General features: G+C 40.1%; 1 protein-coding gene and 1 long non-coding RNA gene across 3 annotated transcripts in view; one reads left to right on the top strand and one right to left on the bottom strand.

The window, feature by feature from the left end:
* LOC105486492 (nucleolar protein 10) overlaps window positions 1-25063 on the top strand; it is a 114639-nt gene that overhangs the window by 77841 nt on the left and 11735 nt on the right. For both annotated transcript variants that reach the window (XM_011749384.3, XM_011749383.3), the window contains exons 14-19: window positions 1054-1180; window positions 5254-5333; window positions 5537-5635; window positions 7452-7541; window positions 18727-18900; window positions 19185-19432. In XM_011749384.3, the coding sequence (XP_011747686.1) occupies window positions 1054-1180; window positions 5254-5333; window positions 5537-5635; window positions 7452-7541; window positions 18727-18900; window positions 19185-19432 (818 nt within the window). The remainder of the gene's footprint in view (window positions 1-1053; window positions 1181-5253; window positions 5334-5536; window positions 5636-7451; window positions 7542-18726; window positions 18901-19184; window positions 19433-25063) is intronic.
* On the bottom strand, window positions 17483-19308 carry LOC105486491 (uncharacterized). The gene is made up of 4 exons (XR_011611452.1): window positions 19170-19308; window positions 18711-18828; window positions 18382-18580; window positions 17483-17614 (listed from the first exon to the last, which is right to left on the bottom strand). It is a non-coding gene; the product is annotated as an uncharacterized lncRNA (long non-coding RNA).

Here is a 25063-nt window from a genome sequence, read left to right as displayed (position 1 = left end):
CAAAGCGATCATAGTATTTTATGAAAGTAGTTGGATTATGTTTTTTCATAGTTGGATTATAAACTTAATGATTCATATTTTATTAGTTGGTTATAATTCTGTTCAGCCTTTTGTTCCTCAGCCTTTCATTGGAGCCTGGTCACCCATTTAGTTTTGAAGAATTCTTTATACAGAAATTTAAAAAATCAACTAATTATTTTTAAACGGCAAATAACAATTATATGTATTAGTTGTGTACAGCGTGATGTTTTGAAACGTGTATGTTGTGGAATGGCTAAATTGAGCTAATTAACATTTGCATCAGATCACATAGTACTTACCATTTTTTGTAATGAGAATATTTAAAATTTACTCTCTTAGCGATTTTCAAGAATACAATATATTGCCATTAATTATAGTCTAGAATTTTAGTTTTTAATGAGTTAAATGAATTAAATGAAGTGGACCATGCAGAATGCAATGTAATTGTCGAGTAATTAGTTGAAAAACCTTAAAAGAAAGTAATTTTGGGTCGAGTGTGGTGGCTGAGGCTGGCAGATTGCTTGAACTCAGGAGTTCAAGACCAACCTGGGCAACATGGCAAAACCCTACCTCTACAAAATAATAATAATACTAATAAATATTGTTTTTAAAAAAGGTAATTTTTCTTTTAGACCTTTGTTTGGCAAACCTAAAAAAATCTAGTATACCAAATAATGCTTTTGTAGAATTCTAGTAGTATTTTGAAGGAAGGAGGTGATACATGAATGAATGGATGTTAATAAGTATCTGAATTATTTACCTATATTTTGATAGTGCTAATATAAGAACATTCATTAATACTTTTGTGCCATAGACTGAGATTGTTTTCTCTTACAAGCCTAAAAATTTACTGATTTGTTTATTCTCTTCTGTTATATACTTGTTCATTATCCATATTGCATCTATTTGTCAATACTTCTGAGAGAAAAAAGGATTTAGAAATCATACTTAACAAAATTTGGTTATAAATGACTGAGACTTGGATGGTGTGGGAAACTGTGCCTTTGCTGACCTTCTCATAAATACCAACAGGTTTTAGGTCCTGCTCCTCGGTGGTGTTCCTTCTTAGACAACTTGACCGAAGAATTAGAAGAGAATCCAGAAAGCACAGTTTATGATGATTATAAATTTGTCACCAAGAAAGACCTTGAAAATTTAGGTAAAAAAAAAAATTGTGATAAAATATTATGTAATTATTTTATTTCTACTTTTTTTTTGAGTTTTGAACATGAGAATTGGCTGAGCCATGTTTCCCTCATCTCCCAAATCTTCCCTTTCTGCCAAATCAGATATTAAACATATTATAAATTGCCAGATTTGTAACCTTTCTCCTTAGAGAAAAGTTTAAGTAAATTTAACATACTGAAGCCTTTTTGTATTTTAAATGAGAATTTATTTTAGCAAATAATTTCTTTTAGCATACTAGCTATATAGAGAAAACAAATTGTCACGAAAGCAGTGATTTTTTTTTCCCCAGTATTATCTGAAGTATAATAAGGTTTTGAAAATACCTCAAAGACGGCAAGTAAATGATTCCTGCCTCCCTTTTTAGGTTTGATTATAGAAGACCCAATCTAAAACGTAGAAGTGATACATTGAAACTTTAGATCTACAAGAACCTTAATAGTTACTTTATGTTTAAAGGTCATAAGCCAAGAAATGTCTTGAAAGAACAGCAAATACTTATGAGATAGGGCTTACTATGTGCAGGCAGTATTTTTTTTCTTTTTCTTTTTCTTTTTTTTTTTTTTTTTTTTTTGAGACAGTCTTGCTCTGTCACCCAGGCTGGAGTGCAGTGGCCCAATCTTGTCTCATTGCAACCTCCACCTCCCAGGCTAAGTGATTCTCCTGCCTCAACCTCCTGAGTAGCGGGGATTACAGATGTGTGCCACCATGCAGTATGGTAAGACAGAGTTTCACCGTGTTGGCCAGGCTGGTCTTGAACTCCTGGCCTCAGGTGATCCATCCACCTCAGCCTCCCAAAGTATTGGGATTACAGGTGTGAGCCACCACACTCAGTCTGTGCAGGCAGTATTCTAAGTGTTCTACACATAACTCATTTAATCTTCACATCCCTATGGATTGGGTACTATTATGATTCCATTAGATAAGGAAACTGAGGCCAAAAAAAAAAAGATAAATGTACGTCGCCAGAAGTTTCAGTCGTAGTAAACTTGAGAGTTGAGCTTTAAATCCAGAGTCTGTGCCCCTCCCCCAGCCATCCCAGCCCCTGCAGGACATGTTGGGCCTACTTGCCTAGCACTCCTCTAGGTTAGAGTAGATGGTGCTCATCTTGTTCTGCTGCTGCCAGCGGGCTACTGCAGAAGTTACTGAGAGTGGGAAAACTTAGAGGATCCATTCTGTACAAGGCAAGGCAACTTAGTTGTCTTTGGAACAAATAGATGGGCAACAACAGTTGAGTATTAAAAGAAAACAGAATCGTGTTACCATTAGATTAATTAAACTTCCTTTTTAACCCATATCTCATAGCACAGTTAATCCAGGCAGAATTACTTTCTGTCAGTTACTACCAAAAAAGAACTGAGTTTAGCCTTTTAAAAAATGACTTGAATGAAATAGGACCTTCTTAGTGCAGTGCCTTCTTAAGTGTCTCCAGAGTAATTTTTATAATATGCTATGTCACACTCACCTACTTTCCTAAATTGAATGAAAAAAGGTCATTGTTCTTTTGTGGATTTTTAAAAAACTACTATAGTTAGTACATTTTGGGTTCTTTTTCAGTCTCTTTACTGGGTTTATTTTGGATGAAGAAAGCAGTTATATAAGTTTAGGTATATTTTGTTAAAATGTAATTGTACTGCTAATTTTTAAAACTATAGAAATAGATATTCAACAAAACGACAGTCATACTAGAAAGCATTTTATGTATATTACTAATATCTTTTGATGTCAAATGAACCTTCATCTTTTCCCCATAATATATAAAACCTTCTCAATAGATATCTTAAGAGTAGAAGTAACTTCCCTTACTTCCTAAGATTATTTTTAGTGCAACATTAGTATATTGAAGATTTGCAAGTTCTGACTGTTCCGGATATGGCTTATAGCAGATCTTATAGCTTGGTATTTCCCACAGTGCGTTCTTTGGAATATTACTTCTGTAAAAAGGACTGGGTAGATAGCATAGTGGCTGATATCATGGACACCACAGGTAGACTGACATGGGTTTATATCCCACCTCTCTCACTTAATATCTGCACAACTTGGCCAGTTCAGTTAGCCTCTTTAAGCCTTGGTTTCCTCATCTGTAAAATGGGAATAATATTGGTCCCTACCCATAGGGTTGCTTGGGGAATAAATCAGAAAATGCTTGGAAAATATTCAGCACCTGTTATTTTAGGAGATTTGTGGCAAATAAATTTGGGAAATGCTAGATTAAGCACAGTTAAATCAATTTCTTTGTCTCACTTCTTAGAGCCTTTAATACCATTATACATTGTAAATCTCCAAACACGGGAGGAAAGTATGAAACATTTCCCAAACTTACTTGACCATGGAGCCCTGTTTTCTCAGAAGATCTCTTGGGACTAGTGATCCATGGGGTTAACTGTAGGAAATGCTGCTGCATCCGATTCTTGGGTTAGGATTGTTTCACTGTGAAAAGCACTTCACTCGATTTTTATTTATGGCCTGACTTGGAATAATTCTGTGAGATTAATAAAGGAAACAAAAAATTACTTGAATCACTGGTATATGTATTTTATAATGTAGTGGTTAATCAGACCCTTATCCTGAGGAAGGTTTAGAGAATATACATGTGCAGTTGTATACATTCACATTTCATTAAGGTTCAGCCCTCTTTTTTTAAGACTCCATTGTGAAAGTTCAAACCCCATAGTTTTATTTATTTTTTTATTTTTTTTCCATAGTTTTATTAACCTAATGAATTCTATAATAGTATTTTCCTAATCAAGTTTTAGAATTACTTTATGAGAGTATCCTAAATTTATTTTTGCTTTTTATATTGTTCTACAACATATACTATTTTGCACTACCTTATGATTTTGCTTAGTGCTTGATTTTCAGGTCTAGAAGGATGGGTATTTCTAAAATTTGGAAATTAGAGTAATGTTTTCCTTAGAAAGATAGTCACTTATACCAGAGGTCCCCAACCTCTGGGCCATGGACCTGTCCGTACCAGTCAGTGGCCTATGAGGAACTGGGCCATACAGCAGGAGGTGAGTGGCAAGTGAGCATGACCGCCTGAGCTCTGCCTCCTGCCAGCCATGGCATTTGATTCTCATAGGAGCATGAACCCTAGTGTGAACTGCACATGCGAGGGATCTAGGTTATGTGCTCCTTGTAAGAATCTAATGCCTGATGATCTGAGGTGGAATAGTTTCATCCTGAAACCATCCCTCCCCCCATCCGTGGAAAAATTGTCTTCCACAAAACCAGTTCCTGGTACCAAAAAGGTTGGGGACCACTGACATATACCATAAATGTTCTGCATGTGACTACATCACATGTGGCCTTATTTTGAATATAGTCTCAGCCTTTTTCTGTGTCAATATTTGCAATTAATAAATAATTTCTATAACATAGTCGGAGCGTTCTTTTGTGACCACCAGCACCACAAGTTCTAAGTGTAATCTGTTACAACTGGGAAACTCTGAAAGGTATCGTTTGAGGCAGGGTTCTCAAATCCTGACTGGCAGTGGACTTTTCATTAGTCCCTGATGAGGAATGCGTATGTGATGTATTAATATGCATGTATGTATGTTTCTATATAGTGGTAGGAATTTGTCAGCGGTTCTTTCTTGGAAGACGGTTCTTTCTACTTTGTTTTTGTGAGTGTCCTTTGTTTTTGCAAATGGTGGGAGATAGCAGTGTTTCTCCTCACTCCCTTCTCATTTCAATTTGGCAACTTACTGTTGATTCGCAGTATTATTTTCTAAATTGAACTGGTTTGTGGAAATAAAAAATCTGAGGACCACTCAGAGGGTATAAGAGAATCCTCTTTGTCATGGTTCATAAGGACTTTCTCATCATTTTTGTGTGTAGTATCATAACATTAAAATAAATAAGGATGATATTGCTGAAGTTGATTGAATGTTCTCTATAGATATCAAAGAAGATTAGTAATTCTAATCCTCAAATTTTTACTCTGAAGTGAAATCTTATTATAATCAAATTGTGGTCCAAGAAAAACTGTTGAATTTTAATGAAGATTGCATAAGGACCTGCTGTCTTCTGTTTGACCTTTCCCAGGGCTCACCCACCTCATTGGATCTCCTTTCCTCCGGGCATATATGCATGGGTTTTTCATGGATATAAGACTCTATCACAAGGTAAACAGAAAACTACAGTTATTATGTTTCAGGTAACTAATGAGCAATCTGTAGCCATTTCTTCACTACTCGCACTTTCATAAAACATACATGGGATTTGTAGGGGATCTGCCTGTTCTTTGGTATAACTGTCATGGTGTATATGAAAATGATATTACTAAATACCATTCTTTTATTTTAAAAACTTTTTTCATTTTGAAAAGGTGAAACTGATGGTAAATCCATTTGCTTATGAAGAATATAGGAAAGATAAAATACGACAGAAAATAGAAGAAACGCGTGCACAGAGAGTCCAGTTAAAGGTAAATATTATACTTACCATTGAATTTATCAGAGAAGAGTACTTAATTTTCATGTTGTGTATTATTCCAAAGAAATCTGCCATTCTTTTCTTGGTTTTCCATCTTTAATCTGCGTCTTTTGCTAATATTTTTGGTATAGTTTGTTTGTCATCAGTGTGTCATGTTTGTCATGAGGATGTAAAAACTCTTTACAATTTTAGCATTATGACCTCTGTGGTAATTGTACTGTGGGAAATAATGCTAGGATGATTGATATTGTCACCTCCACTAAAAACCTGATAGTATTTTTAAATGTGTTTTCGATTTTTGGAGTATCAGGGCTTTGCTAATCCCCATTTCTTACTGACCTTTGGCCGTATCTTAGGCTATTTGGATCATCAGAAATGGTCGACAGTCATAAACTGTACTCGCTGTCTGAGTACATAGAATTTAATGTAAAGAATGATTAACTTGGTATTCAAGAACTGAAAAGGCAGAACTGCTAAAGGATGGAGGAGAGCGGTGAACTACAGGAAGCAGCCACCAGCTCAGGGCTGGGGAGCAGCCTGGGGAATAGGAAGAGGAGGCCCTGTGGAGCTGGACTCAGGCTTCTAAGGAGAGGCCGCAGGCAGGTTCCAGGGCCCTTGAGGCATAGCAAGGATGTTCCCGGGAGCGTTGGAAACTGCAAACTGGAATCCACCACTGCTGTGGAATCATCTGTTGTTTCCAGGACAAAGAGTTGCTGTTGTGTGGTGCCAGCGCAGACAGGGAAGGGCGGGCCCTGCTCCCTCGCCTGCCTTGCAGTCTGTCTGCAGCCCTCTGTTGGTTCATTTCAACCACCAATGATACCAGTGTTTGTAACTGAACATTGGTATGCACACGTACTCTGTCACTGTAAAAGACTAGTGACTGTTTTCTGCATTTACCCTCAGTACTTTTTTCTTTTTCCAGACCGTTAAAAGATTTCTGGTGTTTTTTGAGACAGGATCTTGCTTTGTTGCCCACGGTAGAGTACAGTGGCACAATCAGAGCTCACTGCAGCCTCCACCTGAGCTCAAGTGATCTTCCTACCTCAGCCTCCCAAGTAGCTAGGGACTACAGGCGCACACTACCATTTCAACTAATTTTTTGTAGATTTAGTAGAGACAAGATTTTGCTGTGTTGCCCAGGCTGGTCTTGAACTTCAGGACCAAAGCGAGCCTCCCATCTCGGCTTCCCAAAGTGCTGAGATTACAGGCATGAGCCACTGCACTGCCTCTCAGTTTGCTTGGAAGAGGCTCTCAGTGCCCTGGGAAGAGACATGAGGGCCAGTTCCCCAACAGTGAGCTGGGGTTGCCGTTTTTGTGCCATGTGGCCCACCCGGCATCATCACCTGTCTACATTTCCTACTATGAGGATAATGAAATTTTAAAAATAAGAATTAGTTGGCTGGGCCCTATGGCTCACGCCTATGATCCCAGCACTTTGGGAGGCCAAGGCGGGCGGATCACGAGGTCAGGAGATCGAGACCATCCTAGCTAACACAGTGAAACCCCGTCTCTACTAAACATACAAAAAATTAGCCGAGCATGGTGGCGGGTGCCTGTAGTCCCACCTACTCAGGAGGCTGAGGTAGGAGAATGGCGTGAACCCGGGAGGCGGAGGTTGTGGTGAGCCGAGATCGTGCCACCGCACTCTAGCCTGGGCGACAGAGTGAGACTGTGTCTCAAAAAAATAAATAAATAAAATAAGAATTAGTTATCTCCTATTTATGAGATTATACTCACAGAACTGTTTAAGCTAATATGTAAATATGTTAGGTTTTATAATAAAATAAAATATCAGCTTTTCTTTCTAGAAATTGCCAAAAGTTAACAAAGAGCTGGCACTTAAATTAATTGAGGAAGAAGAGGAGAAGCAGAAATCTACATGGAAAAAGAAAGTTAAGGTAAGATGTAAAAGTATCGGAAATCGTTTCTGCATTTTGTTGATAGTAACTTACATCTTTTTTATTGTCTCTTTTTACTTTAAAAGTACATGTAGGACTTTTTCTTTCCTGCTTATAAGATTAGTATATGCTTAAGATGGGAAGTCTGGAAAACAGAAAAGAATATCAAGAAGAAAACTATCCTTATAATTCTTATACCAGAGAAAGGCACCGTTAATATTTTAGTGAATTTTCTTCCTGTCTTATTTGTCTCAAAATTAGAAACTACAATAGCAAGAGTCTTGTATGTGTAAAATGTTTATCCTGATTCTTTAAAATAACTCAGGTCATTTCCCATGTTGTTAAAAATTATTTGTAGATATTTTTAATGGCTACATATTCTGTTCTATGAACTGATTATAATTTACTCAATCCTTCTATTGTTGAACATTTAGGTTATTGTTTTTCTTTGTTTATAACTCCAGAAGTAACTGATTTTTATTGAGACTTGGTGTTCTAGGGCATATATGCAGGCTGAAGTGTAACTTCTACCTGCTTTCCTTTATAAATGTGAAAATAGACAAATATCAGTCATAAAATAAATAAAAGTTCGCACTTTGTTTAGTTGGTATTGTTCGGAGGTGAGATTTTTCTGGTTTCAGATAGATGACCTAGTAGCTTTGGGCCAGCTGTGTGGTGCCCTCGTGAGGTTTCTTTTGTTAGCTTATTCTTTCTCTGTCCTCTGGTTTTTTGTTTTTTTTTTTTTTTTGAGACGGAGTCTCGCTCTGTCGCCCAGGCTGGAGTGCAGTGGCGCGATCTCGGCTCACTGCAAGCTCCGCCTCCCGGGTTCACGCCATTCTCCTGCCTCAGCCTCCCGAGTAGCTGGGACTACAGGCGCCCACAACCGCGCCCGGCTAATTTTTTGTATTTTTAGTAGAGACGGGGTTTCACCGTGGTCTCGATCTCCTGACCTTGTGATCCGCCCGCCTCGGCCTCCCAAAGTGCTGGGATGTCCTCTGGTTTTTAACCAGGTACGTGCATCTAAGATGAGTGAGCTCCTTTTGTCTTCGTTTCTGTTCATGCTCTTCAATACCCAGGGACTGCAACTAAAGGATCTTGTTCCTAGCTCTTTGCACACCGGTTGTGTAATCTTGGGTGATTGCTCATCTTCACTGGGTCACAGTTTTTTCATCTGTAACATGCAAGGACCGGAGATGGGCATTCTTAGAGCTGTGATTTCCAAATGAATTCAGACTCAAGACTCCCCCTTGCTGTCTTCTGCTTCCTTAGCCTCTCCCTGCATCTCCTCATCCTCATTTATTACATTCTTTAATATATTATTTAAATTTTAATTTCTGGAAGCCTCTCAAGTAAATAGAGGACTTTTAGGTTTCCATTTTCATGACATGAATAATATGCCAATGTTGAAATAATTCCTCAAACTTATTAGTATTTGAATTTATGTCTGTGTGCTATGGCTCTGCACCTTCCTGAGTTACACCAATGTGTATAAATGAATATGTATGTCTTTAAGTGTTTAAAATACAAGTCCTTCCTGCTGTGTTGACTCTCTCCTCAGAGTATTCACACTGATCTTCCTGTTAGCCAAGCCCAAGCATGATTAGGGAGGTAACTTTTCAGCTTTGTAATGTCATTTCACAGTAAAAGCTAAATGGAAGTGATCTTTGGGTGTACATGCCCTAAGGCTTCAGAGTCCTTATTATCTGATAGAGATGAGAATACGGAAGTTACAATGTAATGTTGCTACTTTGTGCGGCATGGTATACCAGAGCCTTTTGATAAGGCCCTGTGATTATCAAGATGCAGAAGTGTCTTTGCCTTCCCCCCATTTCTTTGGTAGACCTTTGTTGAGGTTGAGGGCGGCCTTTCCCTTCCCCCCATTTCTTTGGTAGACCTTTGTTGAGGTTGAGGGCGGCCCTTCCCTTCCCCCCATTTCTTTGGTAGACCTTTGTTGAGGTTGAGGGCGGCCAGAGAAGATTTAGAATACACAGTAGTGCAGGATGGTAGAAATGACCTTACAGGTTGAACACATGCAGAGCAGTCTTCATGGTCAGTAGGGAAAATTAGCGTTGTTCCATGCCTTTAAACATTTTTGACAAAACTTTAAAAACTCTCTTACTGTCCATTATAAATTGGAAAACTAGGATCTTTTTAGTATATTGTAATTTAAAACATTAGGAATAAAGCGTAATATTTTTTTTCTTTGTTTTCTTTCTTTCTTTTGTCAGTAATACTTGGAACAGTGCTTTTTTCTCCTCCTAAACTTTTGATATGGAGCCAGCATTTTTCTTTGCCTCAGCAAATTGTCATACTCATTTTCTAAGTTTAGATAAGCTTCCGATGTTTTATCCTTTGCTCTTTTGACATTATGAAATGTCTCTGAGAGTTCCTTTAATGTGAAGTTCTTTGCCAGCGTCACTTCCACTGGGACACTTTTCTTCTTCGTGTCACAACTGTTTTCCTCATTTGTTTAGAGAAGTTTACCATTACACGCTCCCCTCACTACAGACTTAACGAGTGCCAGCCAGCGACAGCAGCCACATTCCCTATATTCCCACAGCCAGCTCTTTCTTCTGTAACTCTCTTTACATTTGATTCACATTTTTGTTGTTGCAGTTTTATCTTGTTGATTAGTTCTCTCTAAATTGTACTTTTTTGTAAAGAGTTTGTCTTTGGTATCTAAAGAAGCAACGCAACAGTTACACGCATCCTGTCTGCATGAACCGAACAGGAAATTCATTGCGCATCACACTGCCAATGCAGTGACCAGTCACTGACAGGCTTTGAGAAGAGTGACCCATTATTTACGCAGGGATTTGTGGACTAAAGAACTCGCAGCGGAGTTACACTTTATGCACATACTCAGTTGATGAACAGAGATAACTGAAATTTGAACCATCTTGTTGGGGCACCTGGTATTCTTTAACTACATTCCTTGGCTACTCCTTCCTGTTGGCACTGTGCGAATCAAGGACTTGCCTTTCTATTATCTCCAGGCACATCTACGTTCCGTTGGTGTTCGCTCATTTTGTTGCTACATATTCTCTAATTAACTATCAGGATGGCATTTGATTATTTTAGAACCTGTTTGTGGGTCACCCTGTAAAGAATTACCAAGCCGTGTACCATTTTACTTCCAGTGAAAAGGAGGAAGAACCTTAGAAATTCTTATCTTCTTCCGTCAAACAGCAGTTTCTCTTCAGCTCTTCATAGCTGGAAATGCGATCTTTGTAGCCATATCACGTGATAACAGAATTCTTCCAAAGAGTAGTATTTGTAAAATGTGCCCCTAATCTGCTTTTTGGTGACTTCCTAGCCCAAATCAGACCTATTATCAGAGCTCAGTTTCATTCCAGAAATATTTATATATGGTCTTTTGAAAATCTGAGGCTGTGCTTAGAAAAAGTTTGTATAATTTGTTGTTGAACAGTTTCATCTTAGGTAAAGTGAAGATCGTAGAAATCACTCATGAATTAAGGAAAGAATCCTTCATTATAATTTAAAAGAATACTTGAAAGAATTGCTAAGTCCCATCAGCAGATCGTTAGTCTCGCCTTTGAACTCAGCTCCTCAAAAGCTTGAGAGCTTTACTAGCTATGATACCTCCTGATTTGAAAGTTGGTGTCTTGCAATACCAATTTGAAAGGTATGTTTTGCCTTGTCTGCAGCTGAAATTTACTGGAGGGAGACAGTGAAAAGTGTTCCCAAATATTGCTGCCACTGATAACACAAAAATCTAGTAAGATGTTTACTGTATGGTTGATATTGAACCTCAAATGGGAGGTGGCCCACCACATAATGTCAGTCAGTGGACATTATCCAAACTCAGAAATTTTGGTTGTATTAATTCTAGTTAACAATTAAGGACCAGTGCAGTAGCTCATGCCTGTGTTCCCAATACTTGGGAGGCGGGAAGATTGCTTGAGCCCAGGGGTTTGAGTCTACAGTGAGCCATGATCACACCACTGTACTGCAGCCTGGGCTACAGGGCAAGACAGCATCTCTTTAAAAAAAAAAAAAAAAAAAAAAGAATGTATTTATTCTTTCAACACATAGGTGTTGAATTCCCAGTAGGCACAAACAGCTTTGAGAGGCATGGGCATCTGTGATCTGTTTGATTTGTGAGGGTATGAGTTTTGATTAGAGCTGTTTTTCCTACAGGTATCATTTTTTGTATATTAGCCTTTTTTGTCACTTTCTGGCTGTGGCCTTAAAGTCTCTGATGAATGTACTTTTCTTGCATTCTGCAACAGCTCAGGCAGGACTGTGCATGAGATCTCTAAGCCAGGGGTCTCCAACCCCCAGGCCATGGTACTGGTCTGGGGCCTGTTAGGAATCAGTCTGCACACCAGGAGGTGAGCCTTGAGCTTCATCTGTATTTACAGTCACACCCCATCACTCACATTACTGCCTGAGTCCCACCTCGTGTCAGATCAGCGGCTGCATTAGATTCTTATAGGAGCATGAACCCTATTGTGAACTGCACATGCGAGGGATCTAGGTTGCCTGCTCCTTAGGAAAATCTAATGCCTGATGATCTGTCACTCTCTCCCATTAGTCCCCAATGGGACTTTCTAATTGCAGGAAAACAAGTGCAGGGCTCCCACTGATTCTGTATTATGGCGAGTTGTATAATTATTTCATTATTATTACAGTGTAATAATAATAGAAATAAAGTGCACAATAAATGTAATGCGCTTGAAATCATCCCAAAACTCCCTCGCCCTCCACCCCTGCTCCCCCGCCACCATCTGTGGAAAACTTGTCTTTTGCGAAACTAGTCCCTGGTGCCAAAAATGTTGAGGACCACTGTTCTAGGCCATGGGTATTCTGTGGCTAGAAACCCATGGAAGAGATATTTTAGCAGTTTCAAGAATCACTAAATACCACTAAGAACTTATATTAAAGTAATACTTCATCTGTCTAGGGAATACAATTAGGTAAAGATACTTTGGGTTGGATCAGATTAGTTTTTACATCCAAAATATTATTTTTAAAGCTTTTTTAGTATCAATTTTTTAAAAAATTACAGTTATACATACATAGTTTTAAAAACTAAATATTTCAGGCTGGACACAATGCCTAACACAAACATTACAGGCTCATACCTATAATCCCAGCACTTTGGGAGGCCAAGGCAGGGAGATCACTTGAGACTGGGAGTTTGAGACCACTCTGGCCAATATGGTGAAACTCCGTTTCTACTTAAAATAGAAAAACTAGCTGGGCATGGTGGTGCGCACCTGTAATCCCAGCTACTTGGGAGGCTGAGGCAGGAGGAGGATTGCTTGAACCTGGGAGGCAGAGGTTGCAGTGAGCCAAGGTCACGCCGTTGCACTCCAGCCTGGGCAACAGAGCAAGACTCCATCTCAAAAATAAAATAAAATAAAATAAAATTTCTGTAATCCCATCACTTTGGGAGGCCAAAGCAGGGAGGATCACTTGAACCCAGGAGTTCAAGACCAGCCTGGGCAACGTGGCGAAACTGCATCTCTACAAAAAATTAGCTGGGTGTGGTGGTGCATGCCTGTGATCCCAGCTACTCAGGAGGCTGAGGTGGGACGATCTCCCTGCAAGGCCACAGTTAGCCGTGGTCGTGCCACTTCACTCCAGCCCAGTAACAGAGTGAGACTCTGTCAAAAACAAAAACAAAAAAAACTAAACATTTCTCCAAGGTTTCTTAGGAATGTAGGCCATCCCATTGTCCCCCCCTTTTCCTCCCTCCCCCTTCCTCCATTTTCACCTCTTCTCAGACAACCACTTTTGCCTTTTTAGCTGATTATTTTGGTATGAATCTGTCTCTCTGTCTCTCTCTGTCTCCTCCCTCCTTCCCTCTTGCCTGTCGTCCTACCTCTTAACATTTTAGTGTTAGGCATTATCTTTTGATAACTTTCCTTTCCAAGGAAGCTATATTATGATTTTGATTAAGTTGGTATTCAGCATTACATTGTTGTAACTTTTGTTTTTTTTGAGACAGGGCCTGTTACCCAGGCTGGAGTACAGTGGCAAAATCATAGCTTACTGCAGCCTCAGTCTCTTTGGCTTAAGTGATCCTCCCACCTCAGCCTTTCAGGTAGCTGGGATTACAGATGCACACCACACCCAGCTAATATATATGTATGTATATATTTTAGTAGAGATGAGGTCTCACTGTGTTGCCTGAGCTGGTCTCCAACTCCTGAGGTCAAGAGATCCTCCCACCTCAGCCTCCCAAAGTGCTGGGATTACAGGTACAAGCTACCATGCCTGGCCTATGTAGGTGCTATTTCTAGCTGAGTCAGTAGCAATCTGTGACTGCATTTCTTGTTCAATCTTTGTGTCCTTTGAAGTTAATAATTGTCTCTCTTGCTTGTTTTCTATGTAGTTATCACTAATCAACCCCCAATTTATGCCAGTTATCTAAGTCTTATTTTGAGGTATTTAGATAGGTTAGACTTATACTTATTTACCTTCCTGAAGAAGTTGCTTCTAGAACTTTCTACCCCATTCCATTCTGGCCTGGTCACCTTCTAATCCTGGGACCTCCCTTTACCATTATCCTGTGGATTCAGTTCACCTCAACCCATGTTGGACAGAGAATTACAAGAACCTTCAGTTTCCTGAAGAAATACAGTTTCCAGCCTAGACAAGCAGTCAGTCCATATGAGAGTATGGTAAATTTTTTCAGACGTGCAAGTTCTCAACAGCAGCCAATTCCCCTTAAATGCTGTGTTTCCTTGGGAAATTGCTAGAGGAGTTGCTTCTCTAAAATAACAGAAAGAGGAAGCGTCCTGGGAAACCTCACACAAAACGACTGTACTGTGCTGCAAGCCCATCTCAGTCTAGAAGTTCGGTCTTCAGTGCTGGGGAATTTTCTTGAAAGAAAATTTCTATTAGTTTTTCCTGCCATGATCCATAGTTATTTTTTGGCAGTGAGGAATAAGAGTTTAAAAAGTGAATGAAAACTCTAGGTGGGGACAGGGTCCCTCAGTCACTGTGCGGTGACTTGGCCACACTGTCTATTTGGGGAAGGACGCTGCACATGTCATTGTCTCTTAAGTCTTTCTCTTGGCTGGTCAGGTCCTCCTGCTTGGGGGTAAAGGCCTGGCTACCAGCATTCCTAGAACTGACCACCGTAGGTCACAAGAGGTTGGAGGGTTCCAGAGGGCATCTCACCCCCACGTGCCAGCCTTGTCCTCCCCTCTTTGTGGCCAGCACACTTCTCTTGCTCTTGCAGTGCCAACCCCAGCCAGACAACTCCTCAGTGGGAAAGGGCCAGGACCAGGCTTTCCAGAGCTGGGGTGTGATTTTAAATAGGCTTTCTTTCTGACTCTCAAATTTTTATTACCCCTGTTTCCTTTCCTTCTTTTGAGGGTTTATGTCCTTTTTAAAAAGCTCCTTTTCTGTTGTTCTAGTGAGGTTTTAGGAGAGATGAGAAGAAGATACTCGTGTGCAAGCTACCGTCTTTACTCAGAAGTCTGTACCAGCCTAACTTCATAGGTATCATAGCATTGAATGAACTAATTTGATTGGCTGGGATGCGGTGGCTCACGCCTGTAATCCCAGCACTTTGGGAGGCCTAGGCAGGCAAATCACCAGGTCAGGAGTTTGAGACCAGCCTGACGACATGGTGAAGCCCCGTTTCCACTAAAAATACAAAATTAGCCCGCTGTGGTGGCACGTGCCTATAATCCCAGCTACTTAGGAGACTGAGGCAGGAGAATCTCTTGAACCCGAGACAGAGATTGCAGTGAGCCAAGATCACACCACTGCACTCCAGTTGGGGTGACAGAGCAAGACCCCATCTCAAAAGAAAAAAAAAACTAATTTGTTTCAAATGGCAGTCATTCTTCATATATGTTACTATGTGGAACAAAATAATAATAGACATCCCACTCAGGTAGACAGATACCATTCTTCCAGGTAGGACTGTGGTATGGACAGTACTTTAATGTTTTCTGTATTTTAATGGTAAAGTTGAGCATGTGTAGACAGGTGTTTACAGGATGAATCACTAGCCAGACACTTGTAAGCTCCTATAGAACATTAATAGCTATACCTTATCCTACTTTTTTCCTTAAGACAGCTGTGAAAACAAACAGACTAGGAAAAAACCCTGAAGGAAATATTTTTACAGATGGGTCAGAAGAGGTTTTATTTTATAGTTGTTCATCCAAAGCATACTTGTCTTTAGGCAAAGCAATTGATTTGTTTTAAATTAAGAAAAAAAGCTTAATACCAGCAACATACGTAGTCTTTGTAACATTTTATCTATTTATTAAATATGACTATTACTTTAATAAATATAGTAAGATGAAAAGAAAATATTTGCCCTTGGTGTTTTTTTAACCTGAAAATGTGTAATAGGCAGTTAGGTATTCATTTGAAAATATCTTTGACAATATCACCTGTCCGATACCTACAGATAACTCCAAAATTTACATCATAGCCCCCTTCTTTCTCCTGAGACATGGCGCCTAGTTCCCAGACACCTAGTGGTGTCCGTCCGAATCCTGGTGCTCTTCTCCCTGTATCACAGGCATAGGCAGCCCTAAACGGAGCGTGATTTCTTCCCGTTTACTCCACCCCTGCGTTTTTTCCTAATGCTCACCAGTGATGGATCCTAACTCACTGTCGCCAGCTTTCTGGTTGCTTAAGCTACATGTTTGAGAGAGGTTTCTAACCGCTTTTAATTCTTAACCCTCCTATCTCCATAGCTGGATCTGTCAATTCTAATTTAGAACTGTATCTCACAATTATTCTTTCCTAAAAACTGTTCCCATTGCCCTAATTCAGACCATCTCTCTCGCCAGTTTCTTAAAATGGCTTCTTAGTCTTCTCATGATGCTAACTTCTTACTCGGCAGTCCGTCAGACATCATGCTGCTGCAGACTCTTGAAGCACAATTTTGGGTTGTTTGTTTGTTTGTGACAAGGTCTCTCTGTCACCCAGGCTGGAGTGCATGGCATGATCTCAGCTCACCGCAGCCCTGACTTCCCAGGCTCACACGATCCTCCTACCTCAACCTTCCAAGTAGCTGGGACTACAGGCGTGCACTGCCACGCCTGACTAATTTTTTATATTTTGTGTAGACAGCGTCTCACCATGTTTCCCAAGCTGATCTCGAACTTCTGGCCTCAAGCAGTCCTCCCACCTTGGCCTCCCAAAGTGCTGAGATTGCAGGTGTGAACCAACACCTGGCCAGAAGCACAGTTCTGTCATCTGAAGAGTCTTGAAGCACACTTCTGTTGATCATCCATCTTCTCCTTCCTCCCTGCTTCCCTGTCTCCCTCCTTCTTCGTTTCTCTTCCTTTTCCTCTTCCTCTTCTTCCTCCCCCTCCTCCTCTTCGCTAGTGGTTTCCCCTTATATCTTCAAAATAACAGTCACGGTATTTAAAATCCTTTACAGTATGGCCTGATCAAAAAATTGTTTTTGAAATTGCATCATTCTTATGTCACCAGACTATTCACCACTTCTGTCGGCTGGAAATGCTGTTTCTTCAGATTTCTACTTGTTGAAACCTCATCTTTCAAGCCCCCTCCCTGATGCCACACCCCCCAAGGCCCCTCCTGGGGTGTCTTTTGTTGGGATTCCTTTATCTGTCCTTTCCTGTGACACTTTCAGCATTACCGAGCAGCCCTCAGAAGGGGCCTAGTAGCAAATGTGTTTGTAGTGTTTTTTCTTCCTTACTAGGTTAGGATCAGGAACCCAATCTTGCCTTTCTTTTTCCCTTCATCCTAAGTCTTTCTTGGAAATGATGTTTAATCAGGGAAGACTTGTTGCATTTAATATCTCAGAATTTTAGGTAAGGGTTTATCTGTTTTTAGGTATATACAAATAATAAACAGGCCAAGTTCCTTAATATCTTATGATTTATTAAACTTTTGTATAGGTCTGTCAGTATCATAAGTAATAGTCAGAACTCAACTGCCTGCAACCTTATTTACTCTCAACAGTGGAGAAATAGGAAAGTAGTCTGTTCAGCAGAGTCAGAGTCCATCACAAACAGGTCAGCTTTTTCCAGCAGTGTTCAGGGCTGTTTACTCTGATTGACAAACAATTCTAAGTAGGCTGTTTGATCTGGCTTCCAAGCCTATAGCAGAGAAGGAACGATAAGACAGTCCCAAATGTGTAAGATTCTCTGTCATCTACTTAAGTGAACAGATAAGTTTACAGTACAGTTTTAGAAAACTTTCCATTGAAAATGGTACAAATAAAAAGGAATTTAGTGTCAGTCCCGAGCTATCTAAATGGGTCTCAGTAGCCAAAGTTTTTGTGTCTGAAGGATACACAATATCCTTTGACAACAGCTAGTTGACCTGAGGGGAAATATTAATGAAATCACCCGGTAGGAGATGGAAACGTCCCTTCTGTTTCCCAGTAACTCAGCTGGAATTGGTAAACTTACATCACCAGCTTCCTCCATCCCACCATGTGAGTTACTGACTTTGTATACTTCCTCTCCCAGTTTTGGAATCTGAAGTTGAAAGAATTGCTTATTTTAAGTCAGCGTAGTAACTAAGCTTTGTTTAAAAGCCCTGTTTTCAGGTACAGTGGCTCACACCTGTAATCCCAGTACTTTGGGAGGCCAACGCATCAGAAATTGCTTGAGCCCGGGACTTCAAGACCAGCCTGGGCAACATAGTGAGACCCATCTCTACAAAAAATAAAAAATTAGCCAGGTGCGGTGGTGCACCTGTGGTCCCAGCTACTTGGAAGGCTGACTGAGGTGGCAGGATCACTTGAGCCCAGGAGGTTGGGGCTGCAGTGAGCCGTGATTGTGCCATTGCACTCCAGCCTGGGTGACAGAGTGAGACCCTGTCTCTAAAAAATAATAAAAGCCATGTTTTAAAAACTTACGTATTTTCTTGAAAGGTACTTTTTGCATTAAAATGTTAATTGAAGAAATTCTTTCTAATGCGTTAAGCATAAAGTTAGCCAAAAGACTCATTCTTAGCTCATTGTGTGTAATGGCCAACTGGTGTAGATCATCTGCAAAGTAGATTAGTAGAGGTTCTTTTGGTGGTGGCAGCTGAAACCTAGGGTCACAATGGAAGTCCTGGAAGAAATTTCATAATGAGTTAATAATGTATGCCTCGTGCCGCTTATTAATTTATAATAGAATCAGTGTTTTAAAACCATATTTCTGGTCTAATTTTAATCAGATATTAACTTAAATTTTTACATACTTTTTCCTCCTTATAGAGTCTTCCTAGTATTCTCACCGATGATCGATTTAAAGTTATGTTTGAGAACCCTGACTTCCAAGTAGATGAAGAGAGTGAAGAATTCAGGCTTCTGAATCCACTTGTTTCAAAAATTAGTGAAAAAAGGAAAAAGAAGCTAAGACTCTTAGAGCAACAAGAACTGCGTGAAAAAGTAATGTACTCCTTATCATTTAGAATTTGCTACTGTTTCTTTAATATAATGTTTTCTTTGTAAGTTAGAAGAGACTTCGATTATACTTGAGATGTAATTAATTCCATATTAAGTGATTGACATTGGGCTTAGGAGTATTATCTTATTTAATTAAAGGCATTTCTCCTGATGCATGCAGTAGAGTGGCTGTTAGGCACTCATTAATGGGCCAGTTGCTGCTTCAGAGAAAACAAGGGGTCTGTGTTTGGGGGAAAGGAGTTGCTGCTTACTATTTTTATTCTCAGGAAGAGGAGGAAGAGCCGGAAGGAAAACCGAGTGATGCAGAAAGTTCGGAGAGTTCAGATGATGAAAAAGCCTGGGTTGAAGAGGTCAGGAAGCAACGCAGACTCCTCCAGCAGGAGGAAAAAGTGAAGCGACAGGAACGACTCAAGGAGGACCAGCAGACAGTCCTAAAGCCCCAGTTTTATGAGATCAAAGCAGGAGAAGAATTTAGAAGCTTCAAAGATTCTGCCACAAAGCAGAAACTGATGAAGTGAGTAGCACTGCCAGAGCACACAGTTGACATGTAGCCAAGCCCTTGCTTTTCCTCTCTGGCACATCGCCCTAAAGATGACATTTCTGTCTTTGGATGATGGAGGTGCAGAGGGTAGAGGGGACGAGGGAAGCGGGAGGTAAGGCCATGTGGGAGGTGATGTGAGGGAAGCACGCAGGAGGCCTGAGGGGAGTGTTGCTATTGAAGTACATTGGTCTCTAGGGGATTTACTTATTTGTCACAACTTTTTGAGGTATAGTTTACATGCAGTAAAATATAGGGTAGAGGTAGCCTTATGAGTATCAGTGGAACACTTTTAAGCTGCAAAAGCCACACACTTTCCTTGTCCTTGTTTTTTCCCCATGAGGTTCCCTCACCTACAAATACTTATTCTGTGCCCTACAGATCGGTGCTTTGAAGCCTTTTGGACAGTGGTTGCTAGGAGATGACAACTTTTCTGCTTCTTCACAAAGTTATTTTAAAAAATTAGAACCTCGGTTATGTTTACCCCATCTCGCTTTACCTGGTTATTGAAAAAGTTACTTGGAAAATTTGCCAGAAGTTTTAAGTCTTTTTCAGGAAAATTGAGAGATGAAAAAGAGTGGTATTCTAGAATAGGCAAATATGTAGAAAGAGGCAGAAAGCAGAATGGTGGTTGTCGAGTGTTTCATGGGTACAGAGTTTCAGGTTGGATTATGAAAATGTGCTGGAAGTAGTTGGTAGTGGTGGTTGTACAACAGTGTGAATGTACTTAATGCTGCTGAACTGTCTACGTAAAAATGAATAAAATGGTAGGTTTTATGTTATATTTACCCCCACTCCAAAAAAATTAACCTTCCCCAGAAAAGGTAGTTTTATTTGAATAATTTTCAGTTGTCAAGAGTCTGCATGAGGAACAAGCTAGGTGTCAAGCCCAAGTTGTATATAAACTCTAAATTATGCAATTCTCTGCTTTGAGAATTCTTAGGCAAAGTATTGATGCACAGGATTGGAATATGATAGACAGTCACAGGAGGTGTCTTAAAAGAATAACTGGAATGTCTGGGGAGCCAAGGGAGCAGTCTTGAGGTGGAGCAGAAGGATTGGGCAGAATAGACGAGGTGTTAGCTTGGGGTCAGTACATTTCTGTACCTTGCACTTCTCCAGCTCCCAGCTCTCCATGCAGGAGAAGGTGTTTTTTCCGAAGTGGGAGGAGGAAAAGGGTGGGGAGGACATCAGTGAACAGGTGGAATTGTTTCTGGGGTTGAGATGTATTTTACTCATCTTTATTTCACCATCTTGTAGCAAGTATCTGCAACACCAGAGGTAGTGAATTCTTCAATTTAGAATTCAGAAGCACCTCAAAATTATGGTTCTGATGAACTAACAAAAGATGTGTCCATGAATAAAGAAGCTAGTAGAGTTGACCCTTGAACAACTTGAGGGCTAGGAGTGCCAATGCCCTGGAAAGTAAAAAAAAAATGTGCATTTAGGCTGGGCATGGTGGCTCACGCCTGTAATCCTAGCACTTTGGGAGGCCTAGATGGGTGGATCATGAGGTCAGGAGTTGAGACCATCCTGGCCAACATGGTGAGATGCTGTCTCTACTAAAAATACAAAAATTAGCTGATGTGGCGGTGCATGCCTGTAGTCCCACCTACTCAGGAGGCTGAGGCAGGAGAATTATTTGAACCCGGGAGGTGGAGGTTGCAGTGAGCCGAGATTGCACCACTGCACTCCAGTCTGGCAACAGTGCTAGACTCCATCTCAAAAAAAAAAAAAAGAAGATATATATATATATATATATATATATATATATATATATATATGCATGCATTTAACTTTTTGTGTTACTTATTTATTTTCACTAGAAAGTCTAGACCTAACACATACAACTTTTGATTTCTCGAAAACTTTTTTTTTTTTTTTTAAACCTTCCTGGTGACTTAGATCCTAGAATATCCCCGAAAACATTACTAATAGCCTACTAGTGACCAGAATTTTTAACAGTCAGGGGTCAATTACCACATATTTTGTATGTTCTATGTATCGTATACTGTACTCATACAATAAGATAAGTTGGAGGAAAGAAAATGTTATTAAGAAAATCATAAGGAAAGGAAAATATATTTACTATTCATTAGATGGGAGAGGATCATTGTAAAGGTCTTCATCCTTGTTGTCTTCATGTGGAGTAGTCTGAGGAGGAAGAAGAGGAGGGATTGGTCTTCCTGTCTCAGGGACAAAGACAGAACAGGAGGAAGTGAAAGGGAGGCAGGGGAGGCAAGTAATGGTGTTAACTTTTATTGGAAAAACTGTGTGTAAGTAGAGCAGTACAGTGCAAACCCATGTCGTTCGAGGGTCAACTCTAGTGTTCTTGATATCTTTTGAAGATGTTTTCTTTACTGACCAACCTCACTTTTTAAAATAACAACTTTCTTGAGATATAATTTATGTAACATACAATTAATCTACTAAAAGCATGCAGTTCACTGGTTTTTAGTATATTCACAGAGTTCTGGAACCATCACCATAATTTTAGAACATTACCGTCACCCCAAAAGGAAACCCCATGCCTCATGGGCAGTCACCCCACATCACCCCATATCCCATCCTGAGGCAGCCAGTAGTTTACTTTTCTGTCTCTGTCGATTTGCCTATTCTGACATCTCATGTAAAAGGAACTGTACGATGTGTGGCCTTTTGTGGCTGGCCTCTTTCTCTTAGCACAGTGTCTTTAATGTTCATCCGTGTTGTAGCATCTGTTGGTATAGTCGGCCCTCTGTATCCGAGGGTTCCTCATCCATAGATTCAACCAATATGGGTTGAAAATATTCAGAAAAAATTTGTAACCGTACTGAACGTGTACAGACTTTTTTCTTGACTTTATTCCCTAATCAATAGTATAACAACTATGCATGTAGCATTTACATTGTATTAGGTATTATAAGTAATCTAGAGATAATTTAAGATGTGCACAGGTTATATGGAAATAACCACACCATTTTATATGACTTGAACATCCATGGATTTTTAGTATCCAAGGGAGGTCCTGGAACCAATTCCCCAGCGGATACCAAGGGACAACTGCACTCCATTTGTTTTCGTTACCAAGTAATATTCCAGTGTGTGTGTAGACCAGTTTATGTATTCCTTCGTCAGTTGATGGACATGTGGGTAGTTTCCACTTTTTGGCTATTGTGAATAATGCTGCTGCAAACATTGGTTTATACAGTTTTACATGTGTTTTGCATATGTTTTCATCTATGTGTAAGAATCAGAAGAAATTGCTGGTCATATAGTAACTCTTACGTTTAGCCTTTTCAGAAACTGGCAAACTTGTGCACAGGCTGCACCATTTTACATTCTCCAGCAGTGTGTGCAGCCTCACTTTTTATACAGCTGTTATGTGTAGGTGTTTTATTGGGAGTCCTACTTGGTTTGTGCTGTTCTGGTTCTGTGGATTAAATTTATTTGTTGAGTATATGCTGTTTTTGTCTTGCTCTATTTACTGCTTTATCTCTGGCTCTTGATTAAGTACTTAGAATAGAGTGGGCACTTGAGAAATACTTGCTGAAAGTTGAATCTTCTTTGCCGTGACAACACATCAGGCAACTCAGAAGTTACTCCTTCAAAATCTGCTGAGAAAGGACTCATTTTCCCCATAGCCATTGACCAGGAAAATCTGGGAGCAGTTGTTTTGAGTGTGACCACGGCAACAGGAGGCTGTGATTTGGGGGTAGGCGGTCTGACTAATCTCTCTAACATTCTTCCTTTTGCCTGGGGGCTGTAGTAGGAAATGGAAGTATAAAACAAAGGGAATAAAAATTTATATCTAAGAATAAACCATAGTGAGGTGAATAAACTGTAGTTAAACATTCTAAGTTAAATATCACCAAGTTAAACATTCTTACTAAGTTAAATATCACCAAGTTAAACATTCTTACTAAGTTAAATATCACCAAGTTAAACATTCTTACTAAGTTAAATATCACTAAGTTAAACATCCTTTTTGAGAACTATACAAGTGATAATATTTACATGAGTATTTAGTGAAGCATTAAACCATGATCCTTCAGAGAACTAAAGTGACTCTGTATGTTTATTCTGCAAGTTACCGCAAGCCAGTTAACAAGAGACAACATCAGATTGAATGTGTTCTATTTAAATGTTGACTTGGACTTGCCCAGCTTTAAAACTGTTTCTATAAAGGGAAAGGTGGATCATGAATGGTAACTGGAGACTTGAGTGAGCTGTCTGCGTTGCTTGGTGTGGTCATATGGCTTTAGATAAACGTGTGTCTGTTGACATGTATTTTTATGCCTTACAGTGTGCTAACGTTATTTGTGAGTCTGTTCATCCACTTAATCAGCCTCTCCACCACCCATTCATCAAGCATTTATCAACTGCTCAGTGCGAGCAGACCCGCATTCTAGACCCAGGGGATGGGAAGAAAGACGTGGCCTGTGTACCTGAAGCATTCATGGGAAAAGACCATAAGAAAGAAGGAGCTGAATTTGGGGGGCCTTGAAGTCATATGGAAACTGGTTGTGGAAAGATGCAGAGTGGAGCACTCAGGGCTGGTGGGAAAGATAGCATTCCTGGCAGAGGCACAGCACAGCCACAGGCGGGCCGTTCGAAGGGTGGGGGGTGCCTTCCTGCAGCCAGAGCACCGGGTGCCTGAAGGGGTGGCCGAGCAAGCACTGGAAAGCCACAATCTGAACAGCTTAGAAGAATGGGATCAAATCTATTCTAACCCCTCCCCTGGTATTATAAGTACTTTTATAATAAAAGCAGTACATGTTTGTTATAGCAAATAAAAGCATAGGCATAAAAAGTCCCTAATCCCAGAAACCCATTAGCAAAATATCTCCATTTTAGAAAGACAATGTGCGGAGAAGCTGGACACCCAGAGACCAGCTCTCAAACTATTAGAATCGTCCCAGTTAGAAGGGCCACAGGCCTGAATAATGGGGTGGAGAGGAGCAGACAGACCAGAAGACTAAGAGTGAGAAAGAAAAATGGGCACAAACTCCACCGTCGGTTCCTGATAATATCAAAGGAGAAGGGAATAGTCAGGGATGATGTGGAGATGTCTAGCAATGTTGCCCTTGAGGTAAAAAATACAGAATGCAGAGTAGGTTTAGGGCTAAAAGTAATGAGCTGGGTTGAGCCCATGCATCTTCTGTGTCACATTCAGTAAATCAATGGCAATGTCCATCAGGCCCAGGAAGAGGAGGCTGGAGATGTCAGTTTGAGAGATACCAGCCTTTATTGTGTGGTCAAGATCATAAATGAAAAGAGATTTACTATCATTGTATAGAGTAACATTAGGGCTAAGAATGGAACCTTGGGGAAAAACAATTATTTTACTTGAACCTGTGATAAAATCCATACCATACACCTCTCTAGAGAAAATTACAAATGCCTGTGATGTATTTGCATAGAATTTTAGAGACTTCACAGAGGTACTGATTGCCTAGGACTAAGAATTCTGTTAGAAAGCAGACAAAGAAGATGGGCAGTAACCAGCTGAGAGGAAAACTGGCAAGGGCCAAACCTGGAGCGTGTCTGAGGCAAGGGAGTGGTCCTGCCACCCAGCGGAGCAGAGAAGCCCAGGCACGAAGGCTGGGAAAAGGCCGGTATGCAGCT

Source organism: Macaca nemestrina, chromosome 13 (assembly GCF_043159975.1).
Source record: "Macaca nemestrina isolate mMacNem1 chromosome 13, mMacNem.hap1, whole genome shotgun sequence".
In the NCBI taxonomy this organism is placed as follows: Eukaryota; Metazoa; Chordata; class Mammalia; order Primates; family Cercopithecidae; genus Macaca; species Macaca nemestrina.
This window is presented reverse-complemented; position numbering and strand designations above follow the sequence as displayed.